This window comes from Henckelia pumila, chromosome 1, assembly GCF_033568475.1.
Source record: "Henckelia pumila isolate YLH828 chromosome 1, ASM3356847v2, whole genome shotgun sequence".
Lineage (NCBI taxonomy): Eukaryota > Viridiplantae > Streptophyta > Magnoliopsida > Lamiales > Gesneriaceae > Henckelia > Henckelia pumila.
In genome coordinates this window covers 410,062-425,042 of record NC_133120.1, presented here as the reverse complement: position 1 = coordinate 425,042, position 14,981 = coordinate 410,062, and the positions used below count along the sequence as shown (strand labels likewise).

Here is a 14,981-nt window from a genome sequence, read left to right as displayed (position 1 = left end):
CATTGGGCCCGTGATTACGTTTTGGTCTGCGAAGGAAAAGGCTGGAAAAGTAAACCCACTTTCAAGCTGGTATTGGGAGTCCTGATTTGTACAGTGCACGAGAAAAAATCGTGTAATTACCATTCTCTCCATTGCCCTTCATTTTAATTATTCACCAAAACCACTGTAGCCGAGAAGGGGAAATCGAAGCTTCTGTGCGACAAAAGTTGGATGCAAGATCTGATCGCTCGCTTCGGACCTGGACTTGTCTCTTGATCTCAAGGTAAGCAAAATTTTTTGAATCTGATCGCTCCCTGGTCATCGATTTCTTCTAGAATTCGACCAAATTGGATAGTAAAATACCAGAAATCATATTTTTTAAGTCAAGCAAGACATGGGAAAACTTCACCATAATCAAAGTTTGGAGGTGAACAAAATAAGAACCCTATCGCCCGGCGTCGATATGCGTCAAATCACTTGGCGTCGAACAATGGAACTTGAAGATGTTGGGGAAGAAGATGTTGGGAACTAGCCCAATAATGAAGTTGAAGCTTACGGCCACTGAAATAGATCCGAAAATCAAAGTAGGTATTATATTTGGTAATATTGAGATGGAGGCAGAGATATTTTGGGAACGTGAAAACACATATACATTTTTATTCATCAAATAATAAACGTACCAAACAAATTTAATTTTTATTATTTGTAATAATTATCTATACATATCAATAAAATAATCCACCAACTCACATATTATTTACTTATTCTATCATTTTTACCAAACGAAGTCTTAGTGTATTTACATTTTATTTACCACTCCGCCTATTGATATTGATTTAATAAAAAATAATTCCTCGTGATTAATAATATTACAAATTTTTACACGTAAAAAAGAAACACACACAATTCGGGTCGCTTAGCGTTAATCCAAATCCCTTACCGGACCTCTCCTCGACTCATTGCTCACTTCGATCCCGATCTCGAAAATCAAACACCGCCGCCTGCGATTATGCTGCCGCCTGAGCTCCAGCCGCGGGCCTTTCGCCCTTACATATCCTCCTCCGCGAGCGCACCCTCTTTCCCCACTTCTTCATCGTCCTACAACGCCGATCCAAACCCTAATTCTACCCCTGGTTCCACCTCCTCTTATGCCGGAAGTAACAGCAGCCGCCGCGCCACTTCCTCCTCCAGCAACTCTAGATTCTTCTCTTCTTCCTTTGTCCACAACGCTAGGATCGCCGTTTCCCTGGTTCCTTCAGCCACCTTCCTCCTCGACCTCGGTGGCACACCAGTGGTTGCTATCCTCTTGCTGGGGTTAATGATTGCCTACATTCTTGATTCTCTAAACTTCAAATCAGGTTCCTTCTTTGCCGTCTGGTTCTCCCTCATCGCCGCACAGATAGCTTTCTTCTTCAGCTCAGCTCTCTATTACTCCTTCAGTCACGTGCCTCTCGCTCTCCTCGCTGCCATTACTTGTGCATTGGCTAATTTCTTGATCGGGGTTTGGGTTTCACTTCAGTTCAAGTGGATTCAAATTGAATATCCCACTATTGTGCTCGCTCTTGAACGCCTGTTATTTGCCTGTGCTCCACTCATTGCCTCCGTGCTGTTCACGTGGGCAACCGTTTCCGCCGTGGGTTTGATTAATGCCGCGTACTATCTTATGGTTTTTAATTGCATTTTCTATTGGCTTTACTCAATTCCTCGGGTATCTTCCTTCAAAGTTAAGCAACAAGTTGGTTACCATGGGGGTGAGATGCCCCATGACATTTTTATCCTTGGGCAGCTCGAGAGTTGTGTGCACACTTTGAATCTTTTGTTCTTCCCGTCTCTGTTTCACCTAGCCTCCCACTATTCTGTAATTTTTTCTTCCAGTGCTGCTGTTTGCGATGTTTTTCTTCTTTTCTTCATTCCATTTCTGTTTCAGCTTTACGCCTCCACAAGAGGGGCGCTCTGGTGGGTTACTAAGAAAGATAGCCAATTGCACAGTATTAGGTTTGTCAATGGTGCATTGGCGCTGGTCGTTGTGGTTGTGTGTGTGGAGGTTAGGGTTGTTTTCCCCTCATTTGGGCGGTATATTCATGTCCCACCGCCACTGAATTATCTTTTGGTTACCATTACAATGCTTGGGGGAGCAGGTGCTGCTGCTGCATATGCTGTTGGTATGATTTCGGATGCTTTCAGCTCTCTGCTCTTTACTGCTTTGGCCATAATTGTCAGTGCTTCTGGGGCAATAGTTGTGGGATTTCCTATTCTGGTACGCTGTATACATATCCAGTGCTAGTTACTATTATCCAATCCTTTGATAACTGGTTAGCTTACTTTTGCAGTTTTGTGAATTTTGAATTCTAAGTTTTTGACGAAAATTTGTCACCAATTGAAAAGTTTCTACCCTCCGTCCTATATATACTCACAAATATGATAATTTCAAGTGATTTGATAAATTCACCGAACTCATGAATTATGGCTTGCATGATTAATTCAACTTGTATAATCCGTTGGGCAACTATATAACATACAAGTGTTGATGAGGTGGGGATTGTTCATGTGGTGTTACCTGTCGATGTTTGCATTATAATTTATACCAGGCTGTACTATAGTTAGTGATCATATGTCGTGTTGCTCAAGCAAGAACACATATTTTATATGTTTTTGTTTTACTTTTATTTGTATTACAGTTCACAACATCAGCCAAAATTCTTTTTCTTTTGGATAGTTCCAACACAATTCTACCATTTGCACTTTCCAGATCTTGATTCTCACAACTATTACTGGCTAGTGTAGTTTTTAATATGATCCAGATTTGTTTCAGCAAACATGACCAAAAGAAACTTTGGACTTTTACAGATTGACGGTTTAGGCTACATATTTCCTGAAGCAATAGTCTTATTCTGATACCAAATTGTTGTCAATCCACCCGGTGTATAATCCATCTATTAACCATCTATTTGTTGTTTTGTCTACGTAAAGTTTTAGTTTGAGTACTGTAAACTGAAGAGAAATAATATAGTGTGAAGTTTAATGCCCTCTGCTGGTATATGCTGGCATGTTTGGCTGGAAAGGAACAAGAGAATCTTCGAAGAAGTAGAGGAATCAGGAGAAATGTGTTGGGAAAATATCAAGTTGCGGGCTTCTATGTGGATTAGGAATTATAAAGAGTTTGCTATGTTTTTTTTTTTTGAGAAAAAACCAGACTTCATTAACTAGAATTCAAATCATCCTTCAGTACAATGTCAATAAGCCATGAAGGTACACGTCTACACGACCATGACACCTAACGAAATTAGACTGATTCTAGACTTAGTCAGATATTGGGGCTTAATATATTGTTGATATGATTTGAGTTTTAAGGGCTTCAGGATACTTTTTGTAATTATTACATGATATTATATATATATATATATATATATACATATAATCTCTTTTCTTATAAAAAAAAATTAATGCCCTCTCTCTTGCAGTTCCTCCCACTTCCATCTGTGGCTGGATTTTATCTGGCTCACTTTTTCACGAAGAAAAGATTGTCATCCTACTCTGCTTTTGTTGTGCTGGGGAGCTTGATGGTGATGTGGTTTGTGATTCATAACTATTGGGACCTCAATATTTGGATAGCAGGCATGTCATTGAAATCCTTCTGTAAGCTTATTGTTGGCAGTGTAATCCTGGCAATGGTTGTTCCTGGTTTAGCCATGCTTCCATCAAAACTTCGTTTCCTGACTGAAGCTGGATTGATCAGCCACGCAGTATTACTGTGTCATATTGAAAATAATTTTTTTAACTACTCAAATGCGTACTACTATGGGATGGATGACGATGTTATGTATCCAAGTTATATGGTTGCCATGACTACTTGCGTGGGTTTGGCAATTGTGAGGAGACTTTTTATGGATGGCAGAATCAGATCAAAGGCAGTTTGGATGCTTATTTGCTTATATTCCTCAAAGCTATCTATGCTTTTTATGGCCTCAAGGAGTGTTGTTTGGGTCTCAGCTGTTCTTTTATTAGCAATCTCTCCTCCACTGTTGCTTTACAAGTACAAACCAGCCTTATTTTAAATTTTTATGTTAACTTTTTATTGTCTTCGACTTCATTTTTCTCATTATATTTCAGGGAGAAATTGAAAACTACTTCAAAGATGAAACTGTGGCAGGGTTACGCTCATGCAGGTGTCATTTCTTTATCTGTCTGGTTCTGCCGTGAAACAATCTTTGAAGCCCTTCAGTGGTGGAATGGGAGGCCTCCATCCGATGGTTTGCTTATAGGCTCCTGCATTCTTTTGACTGGATTAGCTTGTGTGCCGATTGTTGCTCTGCACTTTTCACATGTCATGGTATCGTTCGCTATTTTCGTTGTTGGTGGACTTGTAATACCTCATGTGCTGTTTTGCTCGACATTGATAATCATTTACCCTTGTTATTTGCTTAATTGTTGAGGTGATTCCATCAATTTGGTTTTCTCTCTTCATTAATCTTTGGTTCTCTCTCTTCGTTACTGTTCACAAAGAGGCTATCACCGCTAGATTTAACAACAGCAATAAGCATCATTATTAGGACAACCCTCTGAAAATGATTTGAACTTCTGCTGACTTTAATTTTATGTGGGTTTGTTAACGCTGATATTGCATGGGAAGATTTAATATTTTTTATTTCCGTGCTTTGAATTCTGTGCTCAGATATATTTTATTTCGCTAGCAATGCTTAGCATCACATTTCCTCTCAGCGGTTGCCCTAAGTAATGGTTTTATTTTATACTGAATATGAGATTGTGTTGTTTGTGTTACGTCTACTCACGTGGAAATCCTGTTTATTTCCGTGAGTGCACATTCAATTGACTTTTATCATAACCAACTGCTAACGACTGTTATTTTTCCCCTTTTCTTGAAGTCGGCTAAGAGATGCTTGGTGTTGGTTGTAGCAACTGGTCTCTTGTTTATCCTGATGCAGCCCCCGATTCCGGTCTCCTGGACTTATCACTCAGATTTAATTAGAGCAGCCCGTCAGTCGGGTGATGATATCTCTATATATGGTTTCACGGCCTTGAAACCTACCTGGCCGTCATGGTTGCTAATTGCTGCAATTGTACTGACTCTCGCGGCCATCACCTCCATAATTCCGATCAACTACATTGTTGAGTTTAGGACATTTTACTCCATTGCTGTGGGAATTGCTCTCGGAATATATATATCTGCCGAGTACTTCCTACAGGCAGCTATACTGCATTCCCTTATAATTGTTACTATGATATGCACTTCTGTATTTGTGGTCTTCACTCATTTACCTTCTGCCTCAAGCACAAAGCTTCTGCCTTGGGTATTTGCACTTATTGTGGCCCTTTTTCCAGTGACATATCTATTGGAGGGCCAGGTTAGAATCAGCAAGATCATCCTTGGAGCAAGTGAAATTGTAGACATGACAGAGGAAGACAACAATGTTGCTATGTTGCTGGCTGTTGAGGGTGCAAGGACATCTCTTCTTGGTCTATATGCAGCCATCTTCATGCTCATAGCACTTGAAATAAAGTTTGAGCTGGCTTCTCTTATGCGGGAAAAAATCACTGAAAAGGGTGGACTTCGGCATAGCCAGTCTGGCCAAAGTAGTTCTGCTAGTGTTCCTCCAAAATTGCGATTCATGCAGCAACGAAGAGCTTCTACGGTGCCAATATTTACCATTAAGAGGATGGCTGCAGAAGGGGCCTGGATGCCTGCAGTCGGTAATGTTGCTACTATAATGTGCTTTGCCATATGCTTGATCTTAAATGTACATCTCACAGGTGGCTCAAATCGTGCTATATTCTTCTTGGCACCAATCCTGCTTCTGCTTAACCAGGACTCGGATTTCTTTGCGGGATTTGGGGACAAGCAGAGGTACTTCCCTGTTACAGTGGCCATCTCGACATACTTGGTTTTGACTTCATTGTACAGCATTTGGGAAGATGTGTGGCATGGAAATGCGGGATGGAGTGTTAATATTGGAGGGCCGGATTGGATTTTTGCTGTCAAGAATCTGGCTTTGCTTATTTTAACATTCCCCAGTCACATCCTTTTCAATCGTTTTGTTTGGAGCTACACAAAACAGGCTGATGCAAAGCCACTGCTCACGATACCACTCAACCTACCGTCAGTCATAATAACGGATATTATGAAGATAAAGATTTTAGGGCTTCTGGGAGTGATATATTCCTTGTCTCAGTATCTAATATCCAAACGACAGTATGTGTCGGGGTTGAAGTATATATAGAGTGCCTATAATAACATACTTTTCCTTTGTGTACAATATGGCACAAAAATTTTTTAAGTGAGAGATTCGCAAGTTCGAGGTTATACTTGTGTTAATGTTTAATTTATTCGACACGATTGAGGGATTACCGTCTTTCTTTTCTGACCACAAACTACAACGATAGTGCTTGTTTCTTCTATTGGCAGAGGCCATTTCGTGTGGATGGGTTTAGACTTTTGGTTGGTGGATGTGTACGTGAAATGACATAATTTGATGATAAGAAGTTGGGAAAAAGAAATGATGCTTGGTGTTATAAACTATTTGATATTTAGTGATATGATGAAGTTAATTTTGTAAGTGAATGAACCTCAAGCTTGTCTGCGTAGAAGAAAGTCGAAACTTTTAACTTTTCCCCATAAAAATTCATTACTAGTTTCAAAATATTAACCCACTCACGAAATGTCAAATGCTCCACTGTGGTGTTGACGTAGACATAAATTATTAATATCTAGCCAGAAACTATCGCATCCTTTCGTGATACCATCGATCATCTCGTCTCATCTCCAAAATGTATTTTTCCTATGCCTACCATCTCCTGCTGCTGCTGCTGCTGTTAAAATCGGCTGTTACCGCCACCAATTCAGTTATAGCAGCGGAGTCTCCAAAGCCCACACCATGGCCGCTCCAATTCCACTCCATTCTCTTCGTCAACTACAGCGGCTCACTCAGCATCATCGACCTCTGGTACGACTGGCCTAACGGCCGCAACTTCAACATTATTCAGGATCAGTTAGGCCAGCTCTTATACGACCTGGAGTGGAATAACGGCACCTCATTCCTCTACACCAGGGATTCCACCAAACAATGCCGCTCCTCTCAGCTTGAAGTCGGAATTCTCCGCCCCAATTGGCTCGATGGAGCCGTTTATCTCGGCCAGCAGCAGATCGACGGTTTCCTCTGCAACGTGTGGCAAAAGATTGCTTTTATATGGTACTATGAGGATGTCGTCACTAAGAGGCCCGTCCATTGGGTCTATTACACCGGTATTTTTTTTTTTTTTTTTTTTAAAAAAAAAAACTCTGAGTAGTATAAGAACTCGATTGGTCCATTGAATTTCTTTGGCTGGGATTGCAGGGAGGTCGATCCATGTGATGACGTTTGAAGTTGGAGCTGTGCTCGAGGACAGTGAATGGCAGGCTCCTGTTTACTGTTTTGACAAGGCCACATCTCATGTCAAGGTCTCAAGGGTATTTAGCAATTTGCGAGCCAAGGCAATATGATGATGAATAAGCAAAGCAGCGTGCAGGTTTTAACTGAATAATCGTTGTGTTTTGATGAATATTTATATTCCCCGTTTTAGTAATATCCTCTTATTATCTTTCATGATATTTTCCATCATCTCAAAGGTTAAGTTTCAACATTATAACTCATGCCTTTATCCGTTAGCTTGTATTATATTATATATTGTAGAGCTTTTAGAAAGCACTTTTCAATTTTTCCTTAACAAAATTTTAAAAAGCTGAAAAGTGTTCTTAGAAGTTCTTTCAAATAATACCATAATATACTATCCAAAGATAGTTGTTATATTCCAACTCGTACCTTTACCCGTGTGCTTGTATAGTTTAGGACCCAAAGATAGTTGTTTTATAATTGATTACTTTTTAATCATACATATAAATCATTATGCATATATATTTTGAAAGAGTTGGAGTATGTATATTTTTTTTATGTATGAGAGAATAACCGATAAATGTTTTTGATCAAATCATGAGGGACACACGATTTAAAAACCACGTCGTCCATCAAACATAGATTACAGCTTCAATGTCACAAAACATAACCATTTTTTTTAATTTAAAAAAAAAAAACTAATCACAATGGTACTTTGTGTGAACCCTGAAAAGAGTATATTGAGGGAGATACGCATGAAATGATAAGGACAATTGTCTAAATGAGGACAACAAAAAAGACTTGGATAATAATGATTAAGCATGATATGAATTACCTAAATGAGAATATGATGCATTCTCTAAACGATTTACGAAAGATACAACTTTCCGCCCACTACTACTAGGACTTCCTGTGCATGTCAATTCGTAAGACCCTGCTGCTCGATAAGTTTTAATGCATCTCTACTGCAACTGTTGTGCGATGTCGTGGAATTTGAGGATTCATGCTTTTGTAGTCTTTATTTCTAGACCCATTGGACAGGAAGGGGCGAGGGCAAATTTTCAAATCCTAGAACTGGGAAATGTCTCCCCCTTCCTTTTCTGTCTTTTGTAATGGATAAAGGGAGGATTTATTCATTACAATTATAATCAGAACATGGAAATCACTAATGACAGTAGAAACTGACCATTAATTTGATGATCAACCCAGATATACATACCAACCATTCTACAAATATTTTGACATTTTAAGAAAATAATTACCTTAAATCAAAATATCAGTCTCACACAGAATACTGCAATATGTTCTCGGGAAACAGTTTTTTACACATGACAACACTTCAACAATTCCAACCGCAAGCCTCACTTTATTCAGTACATAACACAACGCTTCCGAAACCAAACGGATTCAGAGACTGACTAGTTTTAGAGAATTTGCTTTCTCTTGCAGGCTGTCAAGCAAGCTATCAAAGCTCTTCTTAAAAGCATCCACTCCTTCCAGCTCAAGCTGCGAACCAACATATCCCCAGTCGATTCCCAACTTCTCGAGGGTACTATATATAGCTTCAGCTTCCGACACGTTAGAGTCGATTGTCCTTGCCACAGAACCATGATGAATAAATGCTTGGAGTGCTTGATCAGGCATGGTGGACACCTATAATTAATAAGCACTTAAATATCAAATGAAGACAAAAATGATACCCTCTTTCAAGCAGACAGAATAAAAGGATAAGATGGCTGACTGTGTCTGGTCCAATGAGAGGAGCCACATATAGAGTGTCTGGGTAAGCTGGATTCTTAACACTAGTTGAGGCCCACAGAAGCCTCTGCTTTTTGGCTCCTTTCTTCGCCAGAGAGTCCCATCTTGGACCAGAGAATTTCTTTTGGTACAGCTGGTAAGCAAGAGTTGCTTGAGCATTCGCAGCCTGTCAAATAAAATAATATACTCCATGACATAGGATCCAAGTGACTTTCATACTTGAAATAGTGTGGATTACCTTCCCCCTGAGATCAAGTGCCTCCGGTGTTCCAATTTTCTCCAGCATCTTGTCAACCAGGGTATCAACTCGACTAACAAAGAAAGAAGCAACACTTGTGACTCGGGAAAGATCGCGGAGCCCAGACGCCTCAAGACCGTCCAGGTAAGCATCAATCACTGCTTCATATCTAGCAAGCGAGAATATCAGCTGCACATGTCAACATGATCAATATCAGCATCTAAGACTAATATACAGGTCTCGATATTCATTACTATCTATAATCTATTACTTATCTAATTGTCAAGGTTGAATTTGTTGAATTACATTTCCTACACCCCTTCACAACTTCAAGTCTAATTATCTTTAGTATCTGATATATGTATCCTCTAAGGTTGAACTAGCATTGATAGATCTGATTTGGAGGAAGTAATTTGATTTGGGAAAGGATTTGAGGAACGTATTTTAAATGATACCTATATTGGGCGCATTTGAAATCCATTGGAATTACTATTAAAATTGCTTAACTTAATATAAAGTGCATTTGAAATTCACTTGAACTTTGTCTATCCAAACAAGTCAAAGAATTTAATTTATTAAGATATACGTCCTTCCACATAAAAGTTTTAATGTTTATATTCTATTTCTTAATTTTTAAAATAGTTTAATCAAGAGTTATTAAAATAATTATTTTATAAAATAGAAATTTGTTTCATGTTTTCATAGAAAGGCACGAAATTTAGCCTCGTCAAAGGAATGAAATCAAGTAAATGTGTCTGCATCCGCAGTAGCAGCACGACATATGAATACTGCATCATTTTGCGGCATGTTAGTGTCCCAAAAACTTCATATATCCAGCAAAAGTTCCAAAAAGGCTTTATCAGTCATTTAGTCCAATAAAGGGATGCAAAGAATGATCTTACTGTCACGTTAACACTTATTCCTTGTGCAATGACTTCCTTGATGGAAGGGATACACGCAGCTGTAGCAGGAATTTTTATATAGACATTAGGACGATCAACCCATTGATGAAGCCATTTAGCAGCCTGTATTGTGTTCTCAGAATCGTCAGCAAGCCTGGGTGAAACTTCGACAGAGACATATCCATCACCCCCATCTGTTTGATCATAAATTGACTCAAACAGTTTGCATGCATCTTGGATATCTTTCACCACAAGTTCCCAGTATGCACTTTCTATGTCTTTTCCAGATTGAACAAGCTCCCTGCAAACCAAACTCATTAATTATGTGTGCTAAGCTAAGTCTCTCACTGGAAATCAAAAAATCAGAGTTAACTTCTCGAGATAGGAGAATCATCATGAAATTGACAAAAATCTCCAATAATAACAGTCAATTGTGTTAGGTCACCTATTGAAGTTTGATTAGGTATTTTTCCCTGTGAATCCTGCTAAATGCCATTACGTTTATGCTCTTAAGCTAGAGTTCAGATTTGAAAATAAGTTTTAGAACCTGAAGTTTTATTTGACAATACAGCTACCACTTATTCAGGGTAGGCACCATGTCACAAAGTCGAAAAACAAGCCTTGCATGTACATGGAGAAACTGTTAGATAGACACTCAATTTCCCCTTCCCCTAAATGTATTGGCCACTCTTAAACAAGTACAGAGACGAAAACATATACATTCCAGGAACTCAGCTAATATTGCAGTACTTGAAAAATACAAAAATTAGATCACCACAATTACCTGAACTGATCATTATACGCACTTGATGTTGATATTGCTTTCTGGAAGATCTGCGATTGTACATAGCAAAAGTTGTTTTGTCAGTGAAAAGCAAGAAGAAGAAGAAGACACAAAAAAGGGAAGGGGTAATTTACCGCTGGATTGCTGGTTACGCCCCTGACACCACTTTGGATCAATGGGATAAGATCCGTAACAGGACGGCATAGATTATCATACCATGGGCTCTGTCCTTCCTTCTCATAAAGATCATGAAGACTGGTTTTCTTGGCACTGCTTCCATTCCCATCAATTCTTGAGCATTTGACGCTGACTCATAAGTAGTAAATTAGCAAGCAGCAGATTGATATGGAAATGCAAAGACAGGCCAATTTTATGGAATTCAAATTCCAGAGAGCATGCATCGACATCATCGTAAAAGTTAACACATCCCTTCATAGTCCAATAGCTAGATGCAGATACACAAAAAAAAAAAAAAAAAAAGAAGAAGAAGAAAGGAGGACAAAGAAAACAGCTAATTTACGGAATTTTGGGGAAAGAATCAACATATTAAAGATCAACCATTTACACGCATAAACAAGAATGAATCGCAAGAATATTAAGCTTACATCAAAGAGGGACCTCGAATGGGGTTGTTGAAGCGCATGCTGAAGTTAGAAGATGAAAATACTACGAGATCAGAAGCAGGGATTCGGTCGCGGAGATGAACAGAGCAAATGATGGGGTGCTGTGAAGATCTGGTCTCGCGAATAAAATCATGGACTGGGGTTGATTTGAGCTTGGGAATGGAAGCCATTGGCGATTGATTGTTGTTCAAATTCAGGAGAAGGAGAAGGAGGAGAAATCAGTTTATTTATGCAATCTAACTTAACCTAAACAACACACGAGGGGAGGGGTTGTTCAATGTTGACCTGGCTGGCTGTTGACGGTGACCAAGGGTAATTTGAACTTTGAACTAACTCAATAGTACTGACGTTGGTTGGTAGGACCGTCGAGGGGTCGTGAAATCGTTTCATTTGTGTTTTATGATAAAAAAATAATAATAATGATATGCACAAAAAATTTTGTAAGATGGTTAAATTTTGTGAGAAAAAAGTTTGAACTTTTAGATCAAAATTATTTTTTTATTATTATAAATATGATTTGAGTTGATCCGTCTTATCAATTTTTATTGGTGAAACTATCGACAGGAAGTTTTGTCATATTCATTAAGAACAATAAATTCATCTCTAATCATAACACATTGACAATGTTACTTTTATTTAATGTGATGTGATTATTAGGGTGAGATGTTTGCAGAGATTCTTCCCATGGCCCTCATACTTCTCGTTCCGATAAGATCAATATTTTCTCCCCATTTTATACTCGACATATGTTGAGAATCTTGAGATTCAAATATTCGAGATCTCGTCCGATATGGAGATGATGTCCTAATAGTTTTTTCATGTTCAAATTTTTTTTAAAAAAAAAACCCCCAAAAATCTTTAAAAAAAATTTTAAAAATAATTCTATTCATAACATTTCAGACAATTTGGGTTGGGATTTTTTGGGACGAAAATGAGATGATATTCGGGATGGTCGGGGTTTTAAGAAATTTTTTCAGCCCTAGTGATTATATGTGAATAAATTATAATGAAATTATTAAAATAATTTATAGGATGTAAAATAATTATGGATAACTAATAGTATGTTTACTTTGATTGACCAATTTTATAACTGAAATTATGATTAATTGATAAGCTATAATTTTGCCTATAGCATATAATCTTTTTTTCGGTATTTTTAAAATCGAGATTGCCATTTTTAATCCACCAAAATTATTTTTATAAATATTAGTTATTTTGTTCAAAAAAATTATAAAAATTGAATAAAAAATTCCATGAATAATGATTTTAAAAAAAATCAAATGAAATGAATTAAATAATTTCTTAAATTGTTTGATTTTTTAGTCGTATTTTATAATTTTTTTAAATGGGATTTTCATATATTATTTTTGGAAAATTAAGAGTATTAATGTAATTTTTCTAAATTGGAAATAATATTAGTTAAAAATGATTATTTATCATACTTGTTGTTTGTAATAAATCATCGAGTTTTAGAATTTACTGTTTACATTGGGTAAGTATGAATGAGATTTATGGACCCTAAAAATGGTAAACATAAGATTAATAGTATTATAGTATAATCATAAGTTTATCCTAGCTAGCAAGTAAGCACCGCCAAAATCTATTATCAAATCATTTTTAAATATTGCTTAAAAAATCATTTTTAAATAGCGACTTTTTTCTGGTTGATTTCAAACTATATAAATATATATATATATATATATATATATATATATATATATATATATATATATATATATAATTGTCTATAATTAGTGACTTTTTCCTAGTTGATTTCAAACTATATAAGGATATATATGAACTAACATGAATGTAGTATAAAATTATGGATATAATTTTATCAAGATTTTTTCATAATTTGTTTATTGAGATGTTAGGTTGTATCAATTTTGTACAAAATATGTATAATGTTAAATTAAATCTTAAAAACACGATATAAACTAATTTATAACCAAAAAAATTGTTTTTATATTTTGAAATCCATATTTTTATACATAATTTTACTTTTCTTTAAGCTCAAAAATAATATTGCCATAATTTAGAAAATAATATATAATATCACTATCAAGAACCAACTTTTAGAGTAGCATGAATTATGAACGAATGAAATTTTAATGTTAACAAGTACTCGAATACACGCGTTTCATGCTTGTGTAGTCTATATTCAACGAAAAAAATGAAAAATAAATGGTGAAATAAAATACGAAAATGATATTTTCGTATATAAATATCTATCAAAGAACAAAAAAATATTAAATTTGATATTTATGTAATTAAATACTTATCAAATGACAAAAACTAGGGGCATACCAACGCATGACAACACACCAAAATTTTCCTTTATACTTAATATAACATTAAATTAGTTACGGTATGATAATTTAATTTTTCTGCTCGAGATAAGTATATCTCGAGTTCATGTTCAAAACTCGTTTGTAGTATGGACAGTTACTTCATATCTTTCAAATTTAGATCAAGATTTTAATTGCAGTAAAAAAGAAAATTCTTTTTTCCTCTCTAGAGAATCAACTTAGCCAAGTAGGCCAAGAAGAATTTGGATTGGGCTTCTTTTTTTTATTTTTTTTATTTTTTTGCTTTTTTTTCCAATACAAGTGTGGGCTTTGATGGTTTGTCAAGCGACGTTTTTTCATTTTTTTTCATTTTAATTCTTATGCATTACATCTACATGTCCTCTTTTTTGTTTTTGCATCAGCATCACACTTCTTGTTTTTCGATTCTTGCCTACGTTTTGGTTGGTATGCGCAATGATACGAGGGAGAACACAATACCATGTTTCTGTCATGTTCACTTCTTTAATATATATCTTATTGATCAACTCTTCCCAAACACACCATTTATAACTTTGAACAGCTAGTGAATTATAATTTTTTTTTTTTGGTCGTCGAGTGACGCTGAGATACCAAAATTTTATATATATATATATAGTTTTGCTATGCTGTTCATCAACCGTGCCAACTTCTATGCCCACCATGTACAACTAGGTCAGGGGAGCGCCGAAGGTGTTTTTGGTGTGACCTCTCCGATACTTAAGTCAGTTTCTTGAAGACAGAGAGTATGATGAATGCGAAAACAAAATAATATGAGTGCGTGAGTGTAAAAGTGAGAGTGAGTATTGATGAATGAACACAACCATAACAATACATGTATTTATAGGAGTAAATAGAGTAAGTTACCTAGTCGAACTATAACATGTCCTGGAATAGGACTCTTCATTCATTGGACCGCCCTTGAGTTTATCCCTATCTCATTAATATCTGTAAAATGGTCAAACTTATCTTCAATGTATCTGAG

At 36.6% G+C, this 14,981-nt stretch overlaps 3 protein-coding genes across 3 annotated transcripts; 2 read left to right on the top strand and 1 right to left on the bottom strand.

The window, feature by feature from the left end:
• Positions 1 to 883: 883 nt before the first annotated feature.
• LOC140874573 (uncharacterized) lies at positions 884 to 6,298 on the top strand. The gene is made up of 4 exons (XM_073277878.1): positions 884 to 2,236; positions 3,441 to 4,012; positions 4,090 to 4,309; positions 4,863 to 6,298. Exons 1-4 carry the CDS (start codon positions 989 to 991, stop codon positions 6,213 to 6,215), a joined length of 3,393 nt encoding a protein of 1,130 aa, XP_073133979.1. The 5' UTR covers positions 884 to 988; the 3' UTR covers positions 6,216 to 6,298.
• A 349-nt stretch (positions 6,299 to 6,647) lies between these two features.
• Positions 6,648 to 7,577, top strand: LOC140874575 (uncharacterized protein At4g14100). The gene is made up of 2 exons (XM_073277880.1): positions 6,648 to 7,237; positions 7,329 to 7,577. The coding sequence occupies exons 1-2, from the start codon at positions 6,763 to 6,765 to the stop codon at positions 7,472 to 7,474; spliced, it is 621 nt and encodes a 206-aa protein (XP_073133981.1). The 5' UTR covers positions 6,648 to 6,762; the 3' UTR covers positions 7,475 to 7,577.
• Positions 7,578 to 8,539: 962 nt separating this feature from the next.
• Positions 8,540 to 11,943, bottom strand: LOC140874574 (uncharacterized). The gene is made up of 7 exons (XM_073277879.1): positions 11,652 to 11,943; positions 11,181 to 11,352; positions 11,047 to 11,096; positions 10,263 to 10,563; positions 9,361 to 9,549; positions 9,106 to 9,288; positions 8,540 to 9,017 (listed from the first exon to the last, which is right to left on the bottom strand). The coding sequence occupies exons 1-7, from the start codon at positions 11,837 to 11,839 to the stop codon at positions 8,772 to 8,774; spliced, it is 1,329 nt and encodes a 442-aa protein (XP_073133980.1). The 5' UTR covers positions 11,840 to 11,943; the 3' UTR covers positions 8,540 to 8,771.
• Between the last annotated feature and the right edge of the window lie 3,038 nt (positions 11,944 to 14,981).